Raw genomic sequence first — 24,555 nt, 5'->3', positions numbered from 1 at the left:
GGGATGCAGTTGTATAGTTCCTTGAAAGTAGGGGCGCAGGTAGATAAGGTAGTGAAGACGACATTTGCCTTCATTGGTCAGTGCATTGAGTATAGGAATTGGGACATCAAGTTGCAGCTATACAGGACATTGCTGAGGTCAGTTTTGGAATACTGTAATTAGTTCTGGTCTCCCTACTATAGGAACAATGTTGTTAAACATAGGTTTAAAGTGATTTAAAGGGGATCTGAGGGACAACTTTTTCATGCAGAGGGTGGTGTGTGTATGCATTGAGCTGCCAGAGGAAGTGGTGGAGTCCTGTACAATTACAAAATTTAAAAGCCATCTGGATGGGTATATGAATAGGAAGGGTTTCGAGGGATATGGGCCAAATGCTGGCAAATGGGACTAGATCAGTTGACGATATCTCGTTGTCATGGATGAGTTGCACTGAAGGGTCTGTCTCCATCCTGTATAATTCCATAACTCCATAAGTTGGTGGAGTAAGTGGAGAGCTGGCAGCTGAGGTTCAATGAGGAGAAGTCTGAGGTGATGCACTTCGGTAAGAAGAACATTGAAAAACAATATGAAATAGGAGCAGAGGAACCTGGGTAAATATTTGCACAGAACACTGAAGGTAGCAGGATAGGTGGAGACAGCAGTGCATAAAGCATACAGAGACGGCAGTTTTATTAATAGTGACATAGAGTACAAGAGCAGGGATGTGATGTTGAATTTGTAGAAGACACTTGTTAGACATCAGCTTGAGTGTTGTGTGCAGTTGTGGGGTCCACAATATGGGTAAGATGTGAATATGTTAGAAAGAGTGAGGAAGTGATTTCCAAATATGGTTGCAGGAATAGAAAACTTCAGTTATGAAGGTGAATTGAAGAAGTTGGGACTGTTCTGTTCAGAAGGAAGAAGGCTGAAGGGAGATTTGATAGAGACTTTACAAATCATAAGGAGTCTGTATAGGGTGGATAGGTGTCCCTGGTCATCACTGATAAAAGAATTTAAAGTTTTAGCAAAGATTTGTAGCTTCGGTTGTGGGTGAGGTTGTTGACTTGCTCACTGAGCCGGCTTGTTTCGTTCAGATGTTTCGTCACCATGGGTAACATTATCAGTGGAGTCTGCGATGAAGCAATGTTGTTCTACTCCACTTGGAATTTATATTGTCCGGTCCGTTATGGTGAGTACTGTCATTTCGGTTTTGTTCTGTTTGGGTTTGTATATAGGGTCCAATTCTGTATGTTTGTTGATCGCATTATGTGTGGAGAACCATACCTCTAGGAATTCCTGTGCGTGTTTGGCTTGGGCTATTATAGTCGCATTGTTCAGTTAAGGACCATCAGTTTAACTGGGACAACGTAACTATCGTAGCCGAAGCCAAACATAGACACGTACAGGACTTCCTTGAGGCATTGTTCTCCACCGGTAATGCAATCAACAAACATGTAGAATTGGGCCCTACATACAAACGCACACAGATCAAAACTGGAAATGACACAACTCACCATTACAGGCCGGACAGTATAAATTCCAAGTGGAGTAGAATAACATCGCTTCATCGGAGGCCTCACTGATGATGTAACCTCGCATGGTGGTGAAACGTCTGAACAAAAACAAACCAGTTCAACAAGTAAGTCGACAACCTCACAAAAAAAAATTAGAGGGCATACATTGAAGGTGATATGTGAATGAAGCAAGGGTGATGAGAAAAAACTTTTTTGCACAGTGTATAGTTAGGGTGTAGAATGCACTGTCTGGAAGTAATGGAGATAGGTTCAGTTGAGACATTCAGAAGAGCATTGGACGATTACTGGGATGGAAATGACATACAAGGATACGGGGAAAAGGCAAGGGATTGGCACTGGGTAATAGAACTGGTGCAGGCACAGTGTGCTGCATCCTCCTGCACTGCAATTCCTTCTGAGCTTCTGTAATAGAGGTGAGCAGAATGAAAATGGATTAGTCTGGGTGCAGTGCCCCATTGGTCCTGGTGGCAGTAAAGTTAGAGCAATCAAGATTGGTGTAGAAAAATGACTGAAGGACCTTTTGCCTCATTTTCCTAATGCTTTTAATACCACCTTGTCAAAAAGTGGAATTCAAACCATAAATGTTGAGCTCTTTACCATAACTTTTCCAATGTCTTCAGAATATTGTCTTCTGACCAGGATAAACAAATAAGCTCATTTTGAATGATCATCAGTATGCTCAATTACGACTGAGGAACAACAATTTGAAAACATTAGGATTATTGTTAGCAATAACTATAACCAGTGAAAATTGTGTGGCAGAACAAAAAAAAATCCACTGTTTTGGGGAGATGCTAAATTGGTGGAGGTTTAGTTTCAGTGAACTGTAAAGGGACTCAATGCAGATTTGCTGATGAAACAGAAATTTGAGACATCTTCAAAGAGATGACCACTTGTGCTCAAATTAGATACATTCCTATGAAGGGTTAAGGAAGTACCTTGAACAATGTACAATTAGGAAGTTAAAATGAAACAGGAAACAATGCTGACGATAAATATCAGATACATTATAGAGAATCAAGAAAAATACAGAAAGCATAGATTTGTGGGTAGAATAAAAGGGAAAGAAAGATACTTTACGTAGCACCTTTCATGACCAGAGGATACCCCAAAGTATTTTACAACTAATGAAGTATGTTTGAAGTATAATCACCATTATAATGCAGGAACCAATTTACATACTGCATGCTTCCATAAACTGCAGTGTAATAATGATCAAGTTAGCTGTTTTTTTTCTCTGATGTGCATTGAGGAATAAATAAATTACTCTTCTTCAAATTAGCACCTCCTGCTTTTGGGGCTGCTGCAGGATAAAGGGGAGCTTATTTCCATCTGTGCTTTTTGTGTAATTTGGAGGGTTACCTAGTGCTGAGTAATATGTGGTACCTTGACTCAGCATCATGGCTACTTTGTGGCATCCTTGTTCTCCAAATCTTTTCGTGAGCTGCATTCTCTCCCTAGAAAGGGAGCATCAGCTCCTCACATAGCTGCTACTTGTTTTTCAGCTGACGGGCACTTAAAGTTAGTAATTGTGTGTCAAGCTCTTCTCCTGTTCAATCATCTCATTTATATTTTTAAAAAAACCGACAGGATAAGAGCCATGCATCAGGTGGAAGATTAGAATCTGCAATTCCTCTCTGAGTGCCAGGTTTCTGACCTTGCTTTGAAAATCCAACTTGTATCGCTCGGAGGCCAGAGAGCTATCAACTGAGAATCACAAAATTGTTACAGTGCAGGAGGGGGCTAGTAGTCTGCAATGGTTTGCAAATAACCGTTATGACTTGATTCCATTCTCCTGGCTTTTCTCCATAACCAAATACATTGTTTCTATTCAAATAATCACCAATGCGGCCTAAAATCCTTTGATTGAACCTGCTTCCATCATAGTTCCAGGCAGTGCATTCCAGGCCCTGACTCAGTATTCAGTGTGTGAAGTTGTGTGAAGTTTTATTTTTCTCTGTCATATTGCACTTACTACTTTTGCAAATGATGTTAAATTGGTGTCCTTTTGGCCAGATGTGATGCAGCTTAGGTTACTGAAGGAGTTAAGGTCAGAAATTGTGTAGGATGTAGCTACAATCCCTGCTTCAATGAAGGAGCGGTGCCAGAGGACTGAGGAAGAGTTGCAAATGTTGTACTCTACAAAACAAAAACAAATAAACTCAGAGCACAGACTAACTAACCTTACATCCATTGTGTGTAATCATAGAATCCCTACAGTGTGGAAACAGGCCCTTTAGCCCAACAAGTCCACACTGACCCATCCTCCCTATAACCCACTTCAGCTCTATATCTCTGAACACTACAGGTAATTTAGCATGGCTAATCCACCTAGTCTGCACATCTTTGGACTGTGGGAGGAAACCGGAGCAGCCACAGGGGACCCACACAGTCACAGGGAGAATATGCAAACACCACACAGGCAGTTGCCCGAGGCTGGAAACAAACCCGGGTCCCTGGTACTCGGAGGCTGTAGTGATAACCACTGAGCCACTGTGCCGCCCTTCAATTGCGGAGAAACTATCACAAAAGTAGTATGGAATAAAATTCATTATTACTTAAAAAGTCATGATTTTATAAATGACAGCTGACATGGATCTTTTGAAGGGGTAAATTGTTTTTGACAAGCAAGATTGAGCCCTATGATGAAGTAATGTAAAGGTCTGGTGAGGAAAGTGCACTCTGTTGTATATCGGTCTTTCATAAACTTTGATACCCGCATTATAAATTTGTTAGAAACATTATCATCCATGTAATCAAAGTAGCAAAAGCAGTGTGAGAGAAAACTTGTTCAAACATCACAAAACAGACAGTAGTGAATAAAGGATACTTTTCAGACTGAAGGGGTACTGTCATAGTCTTCATGGGTTGGTGTTGGGACTGTCACCCTTTTCCACATGGGTTAACCTGTCCAGCTGGGCAAGCTGGACATAATTTGATCAAACCTTCGGATGACACAGAGCTAAAAATTGCAGTAAGCAGATTTCAGAAGGATGTAGGTGGACTGGAGAAAAAGGGGAGCAGAGGGTAGAAACTTGGCAGGATGTGCTTGCCATCGAAGGACTGCAGCAGAAGTTCACTAAACATATATCAGGGATATCATTACTGTCCTATGAGGAAAACTTGGTTTGACTGGGCCTGTATTCACTGGAGTTTGGAAGGGTGAGAGGACTGGACAGCCTAGATGTGGTGAAGATGATTTCCTTGTTTAGGGAGTCTACAATTTGGGTACATCTTCTCAGGATATGGGTAGACCATTTAGGGTTAAGATGAGGAAAGAATTATTCACTCAAAAGGTATGGAATTCGCTATCGTAGAAAACTGCAAAGGCAAAACACTAAATATATTTGGGAAAGATTTGTTTTTTTTATTCTAAAGGCATCAAAATTTAGAAAGAGGGAACATGGCATTGAAATGGAAGAACAATCAGTGATCACATAGTAGACTAGGCTTGAAGGGCCACACAGCCTACTCCTGTACCTAGTTTCTGTGTTTTATTGTCCTCAGATAGAATAGTATCCAATTCTAGGCACTACACTTAGTGAAGAATGCTAAGGCCTTTGGAAAGATGCAGAGGAGATTTATTAGAATTTTCCCAGAGATGAAGAACTAAAGCTTTGTGGAAAAATGACAGAAGTAGTAGTGTAGTGAATGAAACCTTTGAAGAGCAGGTGTGCATGCTGGAATGGATAGAGATAGAGGAAGCTGATGTGCTGAAAATTTTGTCAAACATTAAGATTGACAAGTCGCCAGGCTCGGACCAGATTTGTCCTCGGCTGCTTTGGGAAACGAGAAATGCAATTGCTTTGCCACTTGCGAAGATCTTTGCATCCTCGCTCTCCACTGGAGTCCTACCTGAGGACTGGAGAGAGGCAAATGCAATTCCTCTCTTCAAGAAAGGAAATAGGGAAATCCCTGGTAATTACAGACCAGTAAGTCTCACGTCTGTTGTCTGCAAGGTGTTAGAAAGGATTCTGAGGGATAGGATTTATGACCATCTGGAAGAGCATGGCTTGATTAAATGCAGTCAACACGGCTGTGAGGGGGGCAGGTCATGCCTCACAAACCTTATCGAGTTCTTTGAGAATGTGACTAGAAAAGTTGATGAGGGTCGAGCTGTGGATGTGGTGTATATGGACTTCAGCAAGGCATTTGATAAGGTTCCCCATGGTAGGCTCATTCAGAAGGTCAGGAGGAATGGGATACAGGGGAACTTAGCTGCTTGGATACAGAATTGGCTGGCCAACAGAAGACAGCGAGTGGTAGTAGAAGGAAAATATTCTGCCTGGAAGTCAGTGGTGAGTGGGGTTCCACAGGGCTCTGTCCTTGGGCCTCTACTGTTTGTAATTTTTATTAATGACTTGGATGAGGGGATTGAAGGATGGGTCAGCAAGTTTGCAGATGATACGAAGGTTGGAGGTGTCGTTGACAATATAGAGGGCTGTTGTAGCCTGCAGGGGGACATTGACAGGATGCAGAGATGGGCTGAGAGGTGGCAGATGGAGTTCAACCTGGATAAATGCGAGGTGATGCATTTTGGAAGGTCGAATTTGAAAGTTGAGTACAGGATTAAGGATAGGATTCTTGGCAGTGTGGAGGAACAGAGGGATCTTGGTGTGCAGATACATAGATCCCTTAAAATGGCCACCTACGTGACAGGGTTGTTAAGAAAGCATATGGTGTTTTGGCTTTCATTAACAGGGGGATTGAATTTAAGAGTCGTGAGATCTTGTTGCAGCTCTATAAAACTTTGGTTAGACTGCACTTGGAATACTGCGTCCAGTTCTGGTCGCCCTATTATAGGAAAGATGTGGATGCTTTGGAGAGGGTTCAGAGGTGGTTTACCAGGATGCTGCCTGGACTGGAGGGCTTATCCTATGAAGAGAGGTTGACTGAGCTTGGACTTTTTTCACTGGAAAAAAGGAGGAGGAGAGGGGACTTAATTGAGGTGTACAAGATAGTGAGAGGCATAGATAGAGTTGATAGCCAAAGACTATTTCCCAGGGCAGAAATGGCTAACACGAGAGGTCATAGTTTTAAGCTGGTTGGAGGAAAGTATAGAGGGGATGTCAGAGGTGGGTTCTTTACACAGAGTTGTGAGAGCATGGAATGCGTTGCCAGCAGCAGTTGTGGAAGCAAGGTCATTGGGGACATTTAAGAGACTGTTGGACATGCATATGGTCACAGAAATTTGAGGGTGCATACATGAGGATCAATGGTCGGCACAACAATGTGGGCTGAAGGGCCTGTTCTGTGCTGTACTGTTCTATGTTCTATGTTGGGATTGTCCTGCATGGAACAGAGAAGTCTAGGAAGAAACTTAATGAAAGTGCTCAAAATGTTGAAGGGCCTTGGTAGAATACATTCTGAGAAATTGCTTGCACTGGCAGGAATGTTGGTAACCAGAGGTCACAAATTTAAGGCAATTGCCACAAGAACCAGAGGGAAGATTGCAGAAACTTTTTAATAGTTTATTGTGAGCTAGAAAGCCTTGCCTCCAAAGGGTGGTGGAAGTAGATTCACTAGTATTTTCAAAAAGAATATGAATTACTTTGTAAAGGGGAGAAATTTGCAGTTCTGCAGAGAAAGGGCAGCCAAATGGGATTAATTGGATAGCAGTTCCAAAGGTACAATGAACCAAATGACCCCTTTCTGGGCAGTATGACTCGAAGTATAAACATGAGCAGCAGAAAGCTATCTCTAACATCATCTATCTGTTGAAGAAAGCAACTTTAGCTCAACATATTGACTGTGTATTTCCACACACTTTACTGGACAGGTTTACATAAAGGACCACAAATTAAAAAGACTAGCAGTGAGGAGTCAAAGAAATAACACTTTTATTTTGTAAAAGGATGTGGTTGGTTGTGTCTGACAAAAAGACCATTGTTCAGATTTCTGGAACAGCTTTGAAAGCATTTGCTCTCCAACCATACAAACACTAGATACACGTATTTGTGCAGTGTCAGTTACCCTATATTTACGCGGTCTGTGTTCAAAATAAATATATGCAAGGTTCTACATACAATAAATATCTGACAGTTTTTCAGACCTCATATAATTGAGGGATTTTAATGATATAAACTGTAGGAGAGAAGCTCAATCCTATTCTAACACTAACTGCATTATAAGTTTGGAAATTCAGCCTGTGCTTTAATAAGACAGTTCTGTCGACGATAAACTTACTCAAACACTCATCTGGAAGAAGGCTGAAGGTCAGATTGGCTCTATTGAAATAATAACAATGCTCAGTCAGGAGCTAGCAGTTCAGTGATATCCTACAGCATTACATAAACATCAGTCAGCAAACTCAGCACAGCCATTTACATTTGAAGCTTAATTTAAGCCTGCTTCTTTGAATAAAAAACATTAAATATTAATTGGGGTACATCTGATGAAAACTGACTGTAATCATCTGTCCAGGCATATAATGTTCTCAAGTTCAATCATACAAAACTAAGGTAAAAATCTCTCTGAACGACAATTTCCCTTAGAATATGTTCCAAAGAACTAATGCACCCAGTTTAGTCTCTGTGTCATCTAGTCTTCTGAAAATCTGGCCTATTCCTCCTTCTGCTTCTGTTGTGCATTCAATTTGGTACTTTCATATCTTTTGACAAAAAGGATGATCTTTGATTTCTGAGCCTTTAGCTTTGGAAGTTTGGAATTTCCACAGGAATTCTCCAGCAGGAAATCTTGGGACCTCCCCATAGAAATATTTGGGAAAATGGCTGTTGATGAGGTTTTGGCAGAATTTCTATTGAAGTTAAAGTGAGAGATCGGGAGCAATGTACCGAAATTCAGCACTGCTGTTCCTTGTGGGTGTTGTTATTGTGGTTCAACAAGCTCAGACTTCTGAAAACAGCAAATAATTATACCACCACCCTGTATCCTTCAGTACATTACTTAAGGACAGATTCAGACAAGAGAGATATTTCCACTTTAATGCTCTTAACTAGTGAATTCCTGATTTGAGTTAATTATTCCCAGCTGATGCTACAATTAGTTTCCAAACTCCTGGTTTGAGCCAGGAAAATTGGGTGATGTTCATAGCAATATTCCAGCTGGAATTCACATGCATGAACATTTTTTTTTCTTCTCTCGCTGCAGTCCTTGTGAGTTTTATTTGCACTAAGGCTGGAATGACTCTGCAGTTGAATAGTCACCATGCATGAATAATGGTCATTTGGTGACACACAGGAGGATGACAGCTCAGAGTTGTCTTCTGTTCAAGAGAAGAAAAGAAAGATTAGTTGTGGATAAAAGAAATTTCAAGTGAACACCCTAATTGCAATGCTTGTCGAACATTGCATCTCACTCACTTAGCTCAAAAAGCACGTGACGGAGAGAGCGTGGTCACAGGCTGGAAGGTTCGGAATAAATGACCTAAAAGTAAATTATTAATTTGAATAATGCCGATATTGCAGCAGTCCTTTGTCATTTGGCCATAACTCACAGTGAACCTCTCCTACCAGCCATCACCCACACGCACTTTTGATATCATTTTTTAATGTCGGCTCCACCACACATTTCCTCCCTTACTGAGAGTGACCCACTCTCTCCTCCTCAGTTGTTCAACCCCACTCGGGTTCTTCTCTGCTGCACTTTTCTGGTGACTCAGACTTTCAGCTGGTGCTCCATATATTTCTCTAATGGTTCCTATTTACATTTTCCACATTCGCACAATATTCAGGCTGTAACCAGAAGCTAGAATTGAAGATGGTTAACACTGCATTTAATTTTTTGGATGCATTAGAAGGTTGGAAATGATACACCAGGAGTTAAAAATCAGGGTGATTTGTGGAGGTCAGTGCTTGTGGGATTAGGGACGTGTTGAGGTTTCCCCATGGACTACTCAACATGAGGACACAGCCATTTTAAATCTATCTTTTTAAACATTTTCTTGCGATGTGACTATTACAAGTTAGGCTAACATTAATTCTCCATTCCAAGTAGCTTTTTAGAAGCCACTGGTGAGCTGCCTTCTTGTGAACTGCTGCAGTCCATGAGGTCTAGATAGTACCATTAGGAGGTTCTGGGTTGAATGGTTATGACTCTGATGGCAGGAAAGCGCTGATAATCAAGGGCCACTTTTTCAGTTGTACCAAAAAATAAAAGTTTTATTCAACCCCAAAATGGTCAATTTGTTTCCCTTTCCTAACTACCCATCCAGAGCAAAATGAAATCAATCAGGCTTCGTTAGTGGACCGAATAAGAACTCATTTATTAATAAGCAAAATTTATTCCCTAAACAATTCAGAAATAAAGAATATTCCCTTAATCCCAACATAGGGTGTCGTGATAACTCAGTGGTTAGCACTGCTGCCTCACAGTGCTAAGGACCTGGGTTTGATTCCTCCCTCACTGGTGACTGTGTGGAGTTTGCACGTTCTCCCCATGTCTCTGTGGGTTTCCTCTGGATGCTCCAGTTTCCTCACAGTCCAAAGATGTGCAGTTACGTGGATTGGTCATGTTAAGTTGCCCAGGGTGACCAGCAATGCATAGGTTGAGTGAGTTAGGCATGGGAAATGTAGAGTTCCGGGGGTAAGCCTGAGTGGGATGCTTTTCAGAGGGTTGGTGTGGACTTGATGGGCTGAATAGCCTGCTTACATTCTGTAGGGATCCTATGATACCCATTCACACAGTCAATATGGGACAATACAGCTCTGGAGAGATATTTCAGGATGAAAGAAAAGGTAAAAATTAATAACACCTCTGTAGATCAAGAGTCCAAACTGAGAAAATGCAATTGGTTGATGTCTCATAGTTCCTTTAATTCCCTGTCGATAAAACAAAATTGTTGTTCGTGGCAGCATGATGGAAGAGCCTCAGGTTAGATTACAAATTCAGATCAGAAGCTGTTAGGAACCCTGATATTGAAACTTAAGTAGATTTCACAAATACTCCACACTGTTAGTTTACTGCTTCTGTTCCTGAGACAGAGAGAACACTCTTGTTTCTCCCTGCAAGCCTCTCCAACTGTCCATACCTAGGTCTGTGAAAATACACAGCAACTTCAGTCTCAAGACTGTTGCTGGGCAACATACAGCACAGATCTTAGTTTTCTTTTCCACAGTTTTCCCAGCGATTAAAAGCCATTAAATCTACCACAGCATCTCTTTTTAAAAGCTTTATGGACTTTTTTGCAAAGCTATTTCCTTTTCAAGTTAAGAACAAATAACCACATGTTATCTTTTACCTTTTTGGCTTCCCCCAGACACTCAGATGATCTAATGAAAAACACTCTTCAATTCAGAAATGTCCTCCTAGCTACATTTTCTATTTTTGTTAATAAATATATAATGTCTATGTTTATGGGAGGTGACAGCCCAGTAGTCCTATCGCTGGATTGTTAATCCAGGAATGCAGGTAATGTTCCGTGGACCCAGGTTCAAACCCTGGGTTGAATTTGTATTTGAATTTAATAAAAACAAATCTGGAATTAAGAGTCTAATGATGATCATGAATCCATTGTCAATTGTCAGAAAAACTCACCTGGTTCATTAATGTCCTTTAGCGAAGGAAACTGCCATCCTTATCTGGTCTGGACTACACGTGACTCCAGACCCACAGCAATGTGGTTGACTTTCCGGGCGGTTAAAGGGATGGGCAATAAGTGCTGCCTAGCCAATGACTCCCTCATCCCATGAATTAAGGAAACAAAATATATTCCTAGCAGGATGTTGTGTGATCTGGCGGGAACTTGGTGGTGATAGTGTTCCCAAATATTTGCTGCTCCTTTTCTTTTAGGTTGTGAAGTCATAGATTCAGAAGTGGCTGTAGTCAATCTTGTGGCTGGTAATGCTGCTATCATCGGTGCTTGGACTGAAGGGAGTCAGTGGTTAGGGAGTCAGGTGGGGTATGAATCAGGCAGGCTGCATTGTCTTGGATGGTGTCAGGCTTCCTGACTGTAATTAGATCTATACTCCTCAAGCAATTGGACAGTATTCCATCACACTGTTGTCATGTGCCTTGTAGATGGTGGGCAGCCACTGGGGAGACAGGAGGTGAGCTACTTGCTGAAGGTCTTGTAGCCATTATGTTTATGTGGTGAGCTCAGTTTCTGTCCATCGGATTGTTCAGGTTTCACTCTTCACTGAAATTTACAGGAGTGACATTATGATTGGTAGGAAAAGCAGGAATCGGGAGTTGTGAGCCACTTGGAAACTAAATTAGAACATTCTTGCGGTCTGGCTCACTGTCTGCCCTCTCAGATGGATGTAATAAATCCGAATTCACCATTCACAGGCAGCTCCTCTCCAAAATCTAATTTCTTTGTTCAGGTTTGAACATTAAAACATTAATAATTGAGAAGATCAGCAAACATCTCAATGAACAAACCAGAGGCAGAATTTCACATCTGCTCCATAGCAAGCTTTGTGCCAATGGACATTTAATAAGGTAGAAGAATGCGGAGTGGCACCTAACTAGTCAGGCCTTCCACAGGAGGCAACCCAGGGTTTTTGCCAGCTCTGCAGCTGGCTAACCAAGACCCCGTCACCTCAAGGAAATATCGGCCAAAATAACTTTGTAACAGTAATGTGCAGTTTACACGTAGGCACCTCAAATGCAAAATGTTTCATGAAGTTGCCTCACCAGCACCTTCCCACCCTGTAGCCATGACAATCTCTGAGGACAAGGGCAGCCGATACATAAGAACACCACCACCTGTAAGTTCCCCTTCTAAGCTACTCACCATCTTGACTTGGAGAAGTGTCATCATTCCCTCAGAGTTGCTGGGACAAAATCCTGGAATTCCCTTCCAAACAGCACTTGTGGGTGTACCTACACCATGTGGGATGTAGTTGTTCAAGGAGCCAGCTCACCAGCACCTTAATTCTGAAGGGCAATTGGCGGTGGGCAGTAAATACCAGTCCTGCCAACAGCGGTGACATCCCAGGAATAATAAAATAATAACGCAATCATAAAAATGAATGTCACACCAAAGAAAGAAATATGAAGTGAGGTGATGACATGTGACATGAGTGCAGAGGGTTTTAAGGATTGAGTTGAATGAGTGGGAGTGTTTGTGAGATTTAGGGAGTGAATCCCAGAAGATACGACCAAGTTGGCTGAAGACAAGACTGCCGACATTAAGGTGAAGTGGGGTGGAAGGTGTGAGAACTTCTGAGCACTGTCAGAGCTTCAGCATCAGCAGTTCTTTGTTTTATTTGAGGACATTTGAGGCCAGGATCAGAAGAATAGAGAATCCAGAGGAGGTTACAGAGTTAGGGATGGGTACGACCATGAATGGATTTAAATGAGAGAATGAAACTTTTAAATCTGAGGCATTGGGGAACTGGTGTCTAATGGCCATGGCGGGATAGAATTAATGGGTCAATGTGATTCCTGCAGAATGGGATATGGGCGGGTGAGTGTACGTTTATGAAAAGTGGGTGACGTGATCTGGAGGTGATTCTAGCATGAATGAAGGCTTCAACAGCAGCTGGAATAATGCAAAGGCTGACACAGATGAATCACAACCTTCGAAATACATACATATGGACAAAATAAATGAGCAAGCATGGACTAGTTGGTCCATCGGACCTGACCCATGTCATTGATGAAGAACATTTTCAAGTGCAGTCCCCTAATAAATACTCCTCCTACCTTTAACCTTAACTTAGTCTATTTTGTATCTTACTGCATACATTGTATTCCTCAAAGATCACCAACACTCTGACTGTGACCAACTAATAACACCTAACTGAGTGGAGAACCATCACATTCACCAAATTAGCTTTAAGTATTCAAGTGAAATGCAATGTATTGTGATCAACTGCAAGCTAATGTCAAAATACCTTGGAATATTTAGTGAAGAATCCAGAAATAAATTAATATTAGAAAAGATATTTGGATCATGACTGAGGAGGCATTTTTTTGTTTGCCATTTTGACAGATGCTGACGTTATGAACCTGGATGACCCTAAGTTGTGTTATATTCTTGATGGAGTTCTCTTTGTGTATGGGATTATAGTCACTGGTCTCTACCTTAAGCTGAGGGTAAGTCATTTACCACTACCTGTTGTTGTTGAGCTTCAGATGGACTATAAATTAAATATTGGTTATAAATGAGGAACAGTACGTAGGTCATTTTGTAGCATTAAATGTAATTTTTCTTAAACATACAGATAATGAACTAGTTGAACCTGTACAATCAATCAACATTGTTTCTGTGACATGCGAACAGTTTTAGTGGGTGCCACAAGGTACACTTTAATGTAACAATGTGCTGCAGTGTTTAATGGTACATTACAGCATCAATGACTTCCCATCCCAGAAATTTCCTGGTTTGGCTAAACTAGGGCAACAGTCTCCAATTATTTTGCTAATGTTAAACTTGGTAATCTAACTTCAAATGTTTTTGCTATGAGTTTTTTTGAAGTGGAATAGGAAGCTCCCCTGCACCCCCCCACCCCCCCCCCCCCCCCCCCCCCGCCAACTCCTCTAATTGTATAGATACTTCAAACAATGTGAATGTGGCTGTAAACACATAAAGCATTATATTTTTAAATATATACATGTTTTTCTGCTTTATCACAGCATGATTTAGTGGAGCTGATTTCTTTTTGCCCTGTGGGATCTGTGACAATTACCAGCATAGAAACCAATTTATTTGGATGTTTCAATGCTTCATCTCTTTACCAAGCATTAAATTAATGAAACCACATGGATGAAACTGACATTTTCTTTAAAAAAAAGTGAGATGGTTGTTTATTCATCTGTGGGAACATCTTGTTTCCTTTCTGATACAGGTCGTAAGCTTGTACAGCAGGGAGTTTACGATCAGTCAACAACAATTAGCATATTAATTTTAGCAGATTTCTGATTAAATTCTGCTACTAAAGTAGTACTGGTATCAGTTAAAAGGATATTTAGTGTTTTGCTCCATATACATTTTCTTCCTTGCATATCTTAACATGGTATTTATTTACTATTACTATACTCACAAACAAATCATTGGAGATTTTGCTAATTTTATGTTACATTTTTCCCCTGTACACAGCCTTGCGGGTGCAGGTTATTCTGTGAATGGTCAATCTTTTCTTTTGTGCTTTCAGGACACCCTACTGGCCACATATGAACTAATTTCTCATTACATAACAAACAAATTAGTTTGTCGCATGAGAATATTGCTGGTTATTTTAATGAGTGATATTAGTGATATATAGCAGGATTAGTAAATGAAATTTACTTTGTGCAATGTCTCCTTTACATTTTGTTTTCAAAGCTGACCAAAGTAAAAGGAAAACATGGAGATCTTCCTGCAAACCAACCAAATACAGAAGACCAATATCAAGTAAGTAACGGTTTACATTTTCTTTAAATTGGCTATTCTTTGTATATCACAGGGACAATAGCATCCTGAGATAATGGGAACTGCAGATGCTGGAGAATCCGAGATAACAAAGTGTGGGGCTGGATGAACACAGCAGGCCAAGCAGCATCTTAGGAGCACAAAAATTGACGGTTCGGGCCTAGACCCTTCATCAGAAAAATCATCTGATGAAGGGTCTAGGCCCGAAACGTCAGCTTTTGTGCTCCTAAGATGCAGCTTGGCCTGCTGTGTTCATCCAGCTCCGCATTTTGTTACAATAGCATCCTGATTTGGGTCAGATCTAATAAAATGGATAACACAGCAACAATGATCGAATTCAGAGATAGTAGGAACTGCAGATGCTGGAGAATCTGAGATAACAAGGTGTAGAGCTGGATGAGCACACACGCACCTCTTCAGAAAAGGGTCCAGACCCAAAACGTCAGCTTTCCTGCTCTAGCCTGCTGTGTTCATCCAGCTCTACACCTTGTTATCTCTAACAATGATTGAAAATATTTTTTGCCACCACTTTTGAAGGCTGTAAGATGCAAGCATACTGAGATTCACACTTTACATTGTGTTGGGTGAGTTAACTTGTCAGTCACAAATCATTAACCTTTGCTGCAAATGGTACTCACTATTTGGGATAATGGGAACTGCAGTTGCTGGAGAATCCGAGGTAACAAAGTGTGGAGCTGGATGAACACAGCAGGCCAAGCAGCATCTCCGGAGCACAAAAGCTGACATTTTGGGCCTAGACCTCTGATGAAGGGTCTAGGCCTGAAACGTCAGCTTTTGTGCTCCTGAGATGCTGCTTGGCCTGCTGTGTTCATCCAGCTCCACATTTTGTTATCTCACTATTTGGGATATGGCTTCAGGTGAAAGTAGGAAAATGCTTAGTTAAATGCATAATTTGTAATAGCAATTGCTGAAAATAAATTGGAAGAAAAGTAATGCAAATGTTGACAAATACACATCCGTATTCTCTGAAGAAGCTGGAAATGGATCTGTATTTTTCACTATTTTCTCTCTCTTAATGAATAAAAATCACTTCACCAATTCCCATCCATTGTTCTACAAACCCTTTTTGTTTCAAAATGAAATGACTGAAGTGTTTTGTCAAGAATGAAGTAACAGCAAACTGAAACTGGCTTTTTCCTCCTGTCAGTTGTGTAATTGTCCACCACCGTTCACAATTAGATGTTCAAGACTGCAGAACATGCATCTAATGAGATGGTTGTGGGATCACTTTATGCTTATGTGGTTTGGCATGCAACTTATCCTATGTTGTATCTTCACCAGGTTTTTTAAATTCATTTGCGGGATGTGGGCATCGCTGGCTGGTCAGCATTTATTGCTCATCCCTAGTTGTCCTTGACAACATGTTTGTGAGCTGCCCTCTTGAAGCACTACAGTCCACCTGCTGTGGGATGACTGATAATGCCCGTAGGGAGGGAATTCCAGGATTTTAAAGGAATGCTCATATATTTCCAAGTCAGGATGGTGAGTGGCTTGGAGGGAAACTTGAAGTTGGCGGTGTTCCCATGTATCTGCTGCCCTTGTCCTTCAGGATGGAAGAGTTTGTGGGTTTGGGAAGTTCTGCCTAAAGATCTTTGGTGAATTTCTGCAGTGCATTTGTAGATAGTACACACGGCTGTTACTGAGCATTAGTGGTGGAAGGAGTGGATGTTTGACAGGTTGACAGTTCCTTTGTAGGTATGTTTGATGCTTCTCTTGGTATGCTTTCTTGTGTTGATCCTTTGGCTTGTTGATAATAGTACAGTGGGGAAAATGAAATTACAATCTGTGATTGAATACAATCTGCTACTGTTGATGGCCCAGAACTTTTTTTTATTCATTAACGGGATGAGGGCTTCACTGGCTAGACAGCATTTATTGCCCATCCCTAATTGCCCAGAGGACAATTCAGAGTCAACCACATTGCTGTGGGTCTGGAGTCACATGTAGGCCTGACCAGGCAAGGATGGCGGTTTCCTTCCCTAAAGGACATTAGTGAAACAGATGGGTTCTTCTGACAATTGACAATGGATTCAGTGTCATCATTGGATTCCTAATTCCAGATTTTTTTTTAAATGAATTCGAATTCCACCATCATCTGTGGCATGATTCAAACCCTGGCACCTTGAATGTTATCTGGCTCTCTGGATTAACAGTCTGGTGATAATACCACTAGGCCATCATGTCCCCATACAGCCACATGGATTCGTTGTTTTGAGTTGTACAATAAGTTTCAAGTTGATCCCATTTAGCATAAAACAATGGAAGATATTCTCAATATGAAGACAGGATTGCATTTCCACAAGGATTGAGCAATGGTTACGCTTCCTAATAATGTCATGGACTGACATGTATGCAACAGGTGAGAATTAGGTCAAATAGCTTTCCTCTTGTTGGTTTCCTCCATTTCTGCTGCATGCTCCGTCCAGCAGGTATATCCTTTAGGACTGGGCCAGCTTAGTCATATTGGCATTGCCGAGATACCCTCGGTGATGGACACTGAAGTCACCCATCCAGAGCATATTCTATCCCCCTGCTATCCTCATGCTTCTTCCAAGTGTTGTTCAACATGGAGACACATTGACTCATCAGCTGGGGAGTGGGAGGTGGTAGGTGGTGATCAGCAAGAGGTTCCCTTGCCCATATTTGACATGATACCATAGGATGTTATGAGATCTGAAATTAATGTTGAGAACACCCAGGGCATCACCCCCTCCCCAACCCCTCACTTCATACAACTGGATGGTCTGCCTTACTGGTAGGACAAGATATACCCAGGCATGGTGATGGTGTTGCCTAGGGAATTTCTCAGTAAGATGATTCCATGAATATGACTGTCAGGCTTTTGCTTGACTAACCCCCAATTTTGGCACGAATCCCTAAATGTTAGTAAGGAGCACTTACCTGTTATCATTTCCAGTGCCTATGTTGATACTGGATTGTCCAACAGTTTAATTCCTTTTAGATTTAGAACATAGAACAATTCAGCGCAGAACAGGCCCTTCGGCCTTCGATGTTGCGCCGACCTGTGAACTAATCTAAGCCCCACCCGCTACACTATCTCATCATTATCCATATGCTTATCCAAGGACTGTTTAAATACCCCTAATGTGGCTGAGTTAACTACATTGGCAGGCAGGGTGTTCCACACCCTTACCACTCTGAGTGAAGAACCTGCCTCTGACATCTGTCTCAAACCATTCACCCCTCAATTTGTAGCTATGCCCCCTTGTACAAGCTGACATCATCATCATCCTCGGAAAAAGACTCTCACTGTCCACCCTATCTAATCCTCTGATCATCTTGTATGTCTCTATTAAATCCCCTGTTAGCCTCCTTCTCTCCAATGAGAACAGACCCAAGTCCCTCAGCCTTTCTTCATAGGACCTGCGCTCCAGACCAGGCAACATCCTGGTAAATCTCCTCTGCACTTTTTCCAATGCTTCCACATCCTTCCTGTAATGGGATGACTAGAACTGCACGCAATATTCCAAATGAGGCCGCACTACGGACGTTTGTTATAACTGAATATCTCACCAGGCCGTTTCAGGACAAATGACTTGTCCAGAGACGAGACCACAATGGAATGTGTTCCCCACACATTAGTATTGGAAAGCATCTAGATATATCAGAGATGATCAAATGTCATGTGTTTGGAAGGAATTAAGTGCTATCAAGCACAACAATAACCTGCTCACTGAACCTCAGCTTGGGTTCTGCCAAGACCATGCAGGCAGGCAGAAGATACAGAAGCTTGAACACACAAACCAGCAGGTCCAGGAACAACTTCTTCCCAGCTGTTATTAGACTGATGAACAGACTCTCTAGCCTCAAATAATGCTGGTCTTGCTAACATGGATCTCACCTAGTGCATGCCCAGTGCAATGTAACTTGTATACCTCTGTCTAAGTCTTTTTGATCTATACATCCTTGCTTACTATGATCCACTTGTACTACTCGTAAAAAAACCTTTCAACTCTACTTTGGTGCATGTGACAATAAATCAATCAATCAATATTGCAGCCTTGATCTGAAGAGGGACAAGGGAACTGAACTCCAGAAGGAGTGCTGGGGTGACTGCCATTGACATCAAGACAGCAATTAACTGTCGATTCACAAACAGCTAAATCTGCCCTTCTCAACTCACTACAACAGTACATTTCATAACTTTAAAACATTCCATTAATTCTCCACTTCTCCGATAAGTTGTGAAACAGAGGAACATCTCGCACCCTTATGACACTTCTGTTTCCTACTGAAGCTGCCCTGAGTGATACAAACACTTTGGTACCAGTCAGTGTTAACTGAAACAATTCTGTGATCTGGACTTGTATCCACTCAGTGACTTGTGGCTGACCAAACCAATTTCACTTCCTTTTGGTTAGCTAGGTGTCTGATACAGCTTTCTCTCGTAACATTTACATGTCCAAACCAATTTATTGACAAATTCATTCAATTCTAATCTTTCATGGTGAGCTGAATCACATTGGAGTCAATCCAACCCTGAGGAGTCTCTGCTCCAACTGTTAATGCGGAAAGTAATTATAGGTTCTACTGTCAAACGCAGCACAACTGACTATAAACTGTACATATGGTGTGTACCCATTCATCAATGCATTGTTGCAGACCATTCCCCACTGAAAAGCATTTTGAATGCTGGTTTCGACAGGTAACTATCAAGAGCTGAGGTAATAATTGAAATTTATGTATAACCCAATTACTGTTTGCACTTCAGCATATGATCAAACATCTTCATATTAAGCCCTAGGTAAAACCAGCCAGTAAGACTGTCTCAGTAATCTGTGTTCCTGACATGTGTTCCATATTGGTAAATGAACGCTGGAGTGCTCACTCATGGATCAACCCTTTTCTAGCAGTTGTACTCCAGAATCTCTGTGTTCAGAAATAGAGACTATGAAATAAATATAGCTTTTACATTACTTTATAATACAATCTCACAGTCGATAAAATATTAAGATAAAGCATGTTTTCCATCTCAGGCAATAATCAAAAAATTGTGTGTACATAGCACCTTTAAATCAGTAAACCATCCTGATGGCTCACAGGTGTGGGAATTCTATCACTGGCATTACAGATTAAAAGTTTCAAAAGTTTATGCTGGAGTGTTCTGCCTGACTAAAAGTTACTTGGAGTTGGTTGAAGTCTTTAAAGATCCAAGGGATGATTTTTACTTGCACCTTGTCTGCATGCCTGACACCTGTTTTGGAGCTTTGGAAACCACTTGATGTGTGGTGGCAAACTGCTGTATACAGCTGGTGTTGCTGTTCACATTGATTATCATTTCTGCTCACTAACACTCTGTGATTGGTGCTAAGGACATTTATGTCTCTTTTAACCTCATCGATACTGAGATGGAGATAGCTGAGAGCACTAAGTTCCTGGGAGTAATGATCACCAATAACCTGTCCTGATCCTCCCACATCAACGCAACGGTCAAGAAAGCATAATAACATCTCTACTTCCTCAGGAGACTAAGGAAATTTTGCAAGTCTCCAGTGTCTCTTAACAATTTTTATGGATGTGTCATAGCATCCTATCTGGATGCATCACAGCCTGGTATGGCAACTAATTTTCCTTAGACACAAGAAGCCGTTTTGGATACTGCTGGGGGGGTTGACCTACCAGAGGAAAGCCATAGTAGTCAGTTCTCTGGCACTGAGCCTGACACTGTGGCAAAGAAGGGAAGGGGGCAGAATAGAAAAGTACTCGTGGTAGGGGACTCGATAGTTAGGGGAATCGACAGGAGATTTTGTGGGCAAGATCGGGATTCCCGGAAGGTATGTTGCCTCCCTGGTGCCAGGGTCCGGGACGTCTCCGATCGGGTGTATAAAGTTCTGAAAGGGGAGGGTGAACAGCCAGAAATCGTGTTACATATTGGCACAAATGATATAGCCAGAAATAGGTTTGAGGATATAAAAAGTGATTTCAGGGAGTTAGGATGGAAGCTGCAGAGCAGGACGAACAGAGTAGTGTTCTCTGGTTTACTACCGGTGCCACGAGATAGCGAGGTGAGGAACAGGGAGCGGGCGCAGCTGAACACGTGGCTACGCAGCTGGTGTAGGAGGGAGGGCTTCAGATATGTTGATAATTGGGATGCCTTCTGGGGAAGGTGGGACCTGTACAAGAAGGACGGGTTGCATCTGAACTGGAAGGGGACCAATGTCCTGGGTGGAAGGTTTGCTCGAGTAGTTCGAGAGGGTTTAAACTAGTATGGCAGGGGGGTGGGAACCTGAGCTGTATACCAGAGGTGAGCGTTGATGCAGGTGAGGCAGTAGCAAGAGGTAGACCAGCTAGTGGGAAGGATTTTCCTGGGAAGGAACCAAGGGATCGGTTAAAGTGTGTTTGCTTTAATGCAAGGAGTATCAGGAATAAAAGTGATGAACTTAGAGCATGGATCAGTACCTGGTGCTATGATGTTGCGGCCATAACAGAGACATGGGTTTCTCATGGGCAGGAATGGTTGCTGGATGTTCCAGGGTTTAGAACATTTAAAAAGAATAGGGAGGGGGGAAAAAGAGGAGGGGGTGTAGCACTACTAATCAGAGAGGGTATCACAGCTACAGAAGCTTCCATTGTCGAGGAAGATCTGCCTACTGAGTCAGTATGGGTGGAAATTAGGAACAGCAAGGGAGTAGTCACCTCGTTAGGGGTTTACTACAGGCCCCCCAATAGCAGCAGGGAGATTGAAGAAAGCATAGGTCGACAGATTTTGGAAAAGTGTGGACGCAGTAGGGTTGTTGTAATGGGTGACTTTAACTTTCCTAATATTGATTGGAACCTCCTTCGAGCAGAAGATTTGAATGGAGCTGTTTTTGTAAGGTGTGTTCAGGAGGGTTTCCTAACGCAGTACGTTGACAGGCCGACGAGGGGAGAGGCCATTCTAGACTTGGTGCTCGGAAACGAGCCGGGGCAGGTATCAGATCTTGTGGTGGGAGAGCATTTTGGTGATAGTGACCATAACACTCTCTCATTCTACATAGCTATGGAGAAGGAGAGGATTAGGCAGAATGGGAGGATATTTAATTGGGGAAGAGGAAACTATGATGCGATTAGACACGAGTTAGGAAGCATGGACTGGGAGCAGTTGTTCCATGGTAAGGGAACTATAGACATGTGGAGATGGTTTAAGGAACAGTTGTTGGGAGTGATGAGTAAATATGTCCCTCTGAGACAGGCAAGAAGGGGTAAGATAAAGGAACCTTGGATGACGAGAGCGGTGGAGCTTCTAGTGAAAAGGAAGAAGGTAGCTTACATAAGGTGGAGGAAGCTAGGGTCAAGTTCAGCTAGAGAGGATTACATGCAGGCAAGGAAGGAGCTCAAAAATGGTCTGAGGAGAGCCAGGAGGGGGCACGAGAAAGGCTTGGCAGAAGGAATCCGGGAAAACACAAAGGCATTTTACACTTACGTGAGGAATAAGAGAATGGTCAAAGAAAGAGTAGGGCCGATCAGGGATAGCATAGGGAACTTGTGTGTGGAGCCTGAGGAGGTAGGGGAAGCCCTAAATGAGTTTTTTGCTTCTGTCTTTACGAAAGAAACAAACTGTGTAGTGAATGAAACCTTTGAAGAGCAGGTGTGCATGCTGGAATGGATAGAGATAGAGGAAGCTGATGTACTGAAAATTTTGTCAAACATTAAGATTGACAAGTCGCCAGGCCCGGATCAGATTTGTCCTCGGCTGCTTTGGGAAGCGAGAAATGCAATTGCTTCGCCACTTGCGAAGATCTTTGCATCCTCGCTCTCCACTGGAGTCGTACCTGAGGACTGGAGAGAGGCAAATGTAATTCCTCTCTTCAAGAAAGGAAATAGGGAAATCCCCGGCAATTATAGACCGGTAAGTCTCACGTCTGTCGTCTGCAAGGTGTTAGAAAGGATTCTGAGGGATAAGATTTATGACCATCTGGAAGAGCATGGCTTGATCAAATACAGTCAACACGGCTTTGTGAGGGGTAGGTCATGCCTTACAAACCTTATCGAGTTTTTTGAGGATGTGACTAGTAAGGTTGATGAGGGTCGAGCTGTGGATGTGGTGTATATGGACTTCAGTAAGGCATTTGATAAGGTTCCCCATGGAAGGCTCATTCAGAAGGTCAGGAGGAATGGGATACAGGGGAACTTAGCTGCTTGGATACAGAATTGGCTGGCCAACAGAAGACAGCGTGTGGTAGTAGAAGGAAAATATTCTGCCTGGAAGTCAGTGGTGAGTGGGGTTCCACAGGGCTCTGTCCTTGGGCCTCTACTGTTTGTAATTTTTATTAATGACTTGGACGAGGGAATTGAAGGATGGGTCAGCAAGTTTGCAGACGACACAAAGGTCGGAGGTGTCGTTGACAGTGTAGAGGGCTGTTGTAGGCTGCAGCGGGACATTGACAGGATGCAGAGATGGGCTGAGAGGTGGCAGATGGAGTTCAACCTGGATAAATGCGAGGTGATGCATTTTGGAAGGTCGAATTTGAAAGCTGAGTACAGGATTAAGGATAGGATTCTTGGCAGCGTGGAGGAACAGAGGGATCTTGGTGTGCAGATACATAGATCCCTTAAAACGGCCACCCAAGTGGACAGGGTTGTTAAGAAAGCATATGGTGTTTTGGCTTTCATTAACAGGGGGATTGAGTTTAAGAGTCGTGAGATCTTGTTGCAGCTCTATAAAACTTTGGTTAGACCGCACTTGGAATACTGCGTCCAGTTCTGGGCGCCCTATTATAGGAAAGATGTGGATGCTTTGGAGAGGGTTCAGAGGAGGTTTACCAGGATGCTGCCTGGACTGGAGGGCTTATCTTATGAAGAGAGGTTGACTGAGCTCGGTCTCTTTTCATTGGAGAAAAGGAGGAGGAGAGGGGACCTAATTGAGGTATACAAGATAATGAGAGGCATAGATAGAGTCGATAGCCAGAGACTATTTCCCAGGGCAGAAATGGCTAGCACGAGGGGTCATAGTTTTAAGCTGGTTGGTGGAAAGTATAGAGGGGATGTCAGAGGCAGGTTCTTTACACAGAGAGTTGTGAGAGCATGGAATGCGTTGCCAGCAGCAGTTGTGGAAGCAAGGTCATTGGGGTCATTTAAGAGACTGCTGGACATGCATATGGTCACAGAAATTTGAGGGTGCATCCATGAGGATCAATGGTCGGCACAACATTGTGGGCTGAAGGGCCTGTTCTGTGCTGTACTGTTCTATGTTCTATGTTCTAAGCCACAGAGACTTGTGAATGCAGCTCAATCCATCAGGCAGTCCAGCCTCCCATCCATTGACTCCATCTATATTTCCCACTTCAGGAAAACAACCAACATAAACAAAGACCTCTCCCACCCCCAGTTATGCTGTCATCTACCCTCTCCCATCAGGCAGAGGTATAAAAGTTAGAATACATGTACAGACTCAAGGACAGCTTCTTCCTTGCTTTTATTCGAGTTTTGTATGGACCTCTTAAATGTTAATTCTGATCTCTCACTCTGCACCTTCTCTGTGGCTGTAACACTATAATCCGCACACTGTTCTGCTGCTCTGATGCAATTTATATAGTACAATCTACCTGAATATGACACAAACAACACTTTTCACTGTATCTCAGTTCATGTGACAACAATAATTCAATTGTTCTTTAGCCAGAGCATTGGGCACCTTGAGGGTTACCTTCCCATATTGCATACTTTTGAGGATGTGGCCATCTTTGATCCTGCATGCATGCC

The 24,555-nt window shown here is 42.3% G+C and overlaps 1 protein-coding gene across 1 annotated transcript in view; it reads left to right on the top strand.

Annotated features, from left to right (window-relative positions):
* The window catches only part of cd247 (CD247 molecule), a 58,288-nt gene that overhangs the window by 16,137 nt on the left and 17,596 nt on the right, over window positions 1-24,555 (top strand). The window contains exons 2-3 of the mRNA XM_048540910.2: window positions 13,414-13,517; window positions 14,746-14,814. Coding sequence (XP_048396867.1) covers window positions 13,425-13,517; window positions 14,746-14,814 — 162 coding nt within the window. The 5' untranslated portion in view covers window positions 13,414-13,424. The remainder of the gene's footprint in view (window positions 1-13,413; window positions 13,518-14,745; window positions 14,815-24,555) is intronic.

Source organism: Stegostoma tigrinum, chromosome 12 (assembly GCF_030684315.1).
Source record: "Stegostoma tigrinum isolate sSteTig4 chromosome 12, sSteTig4.hap1, whole genome shotgun sequence".
Taxonomy (NCBI): domain Eukaryota; kingdom Metazoa; phylum Chordata; class Chondrichthyes; order Orectolobiformes; family Stegostomatidae; genus Stegostoma; species Stegostoma tigrinum.
The sequence above is the reverse complement of the archived record's forward strand: the minus strand, read 5'-3'. Positions and strand labels throughout refer to the sequence as shown.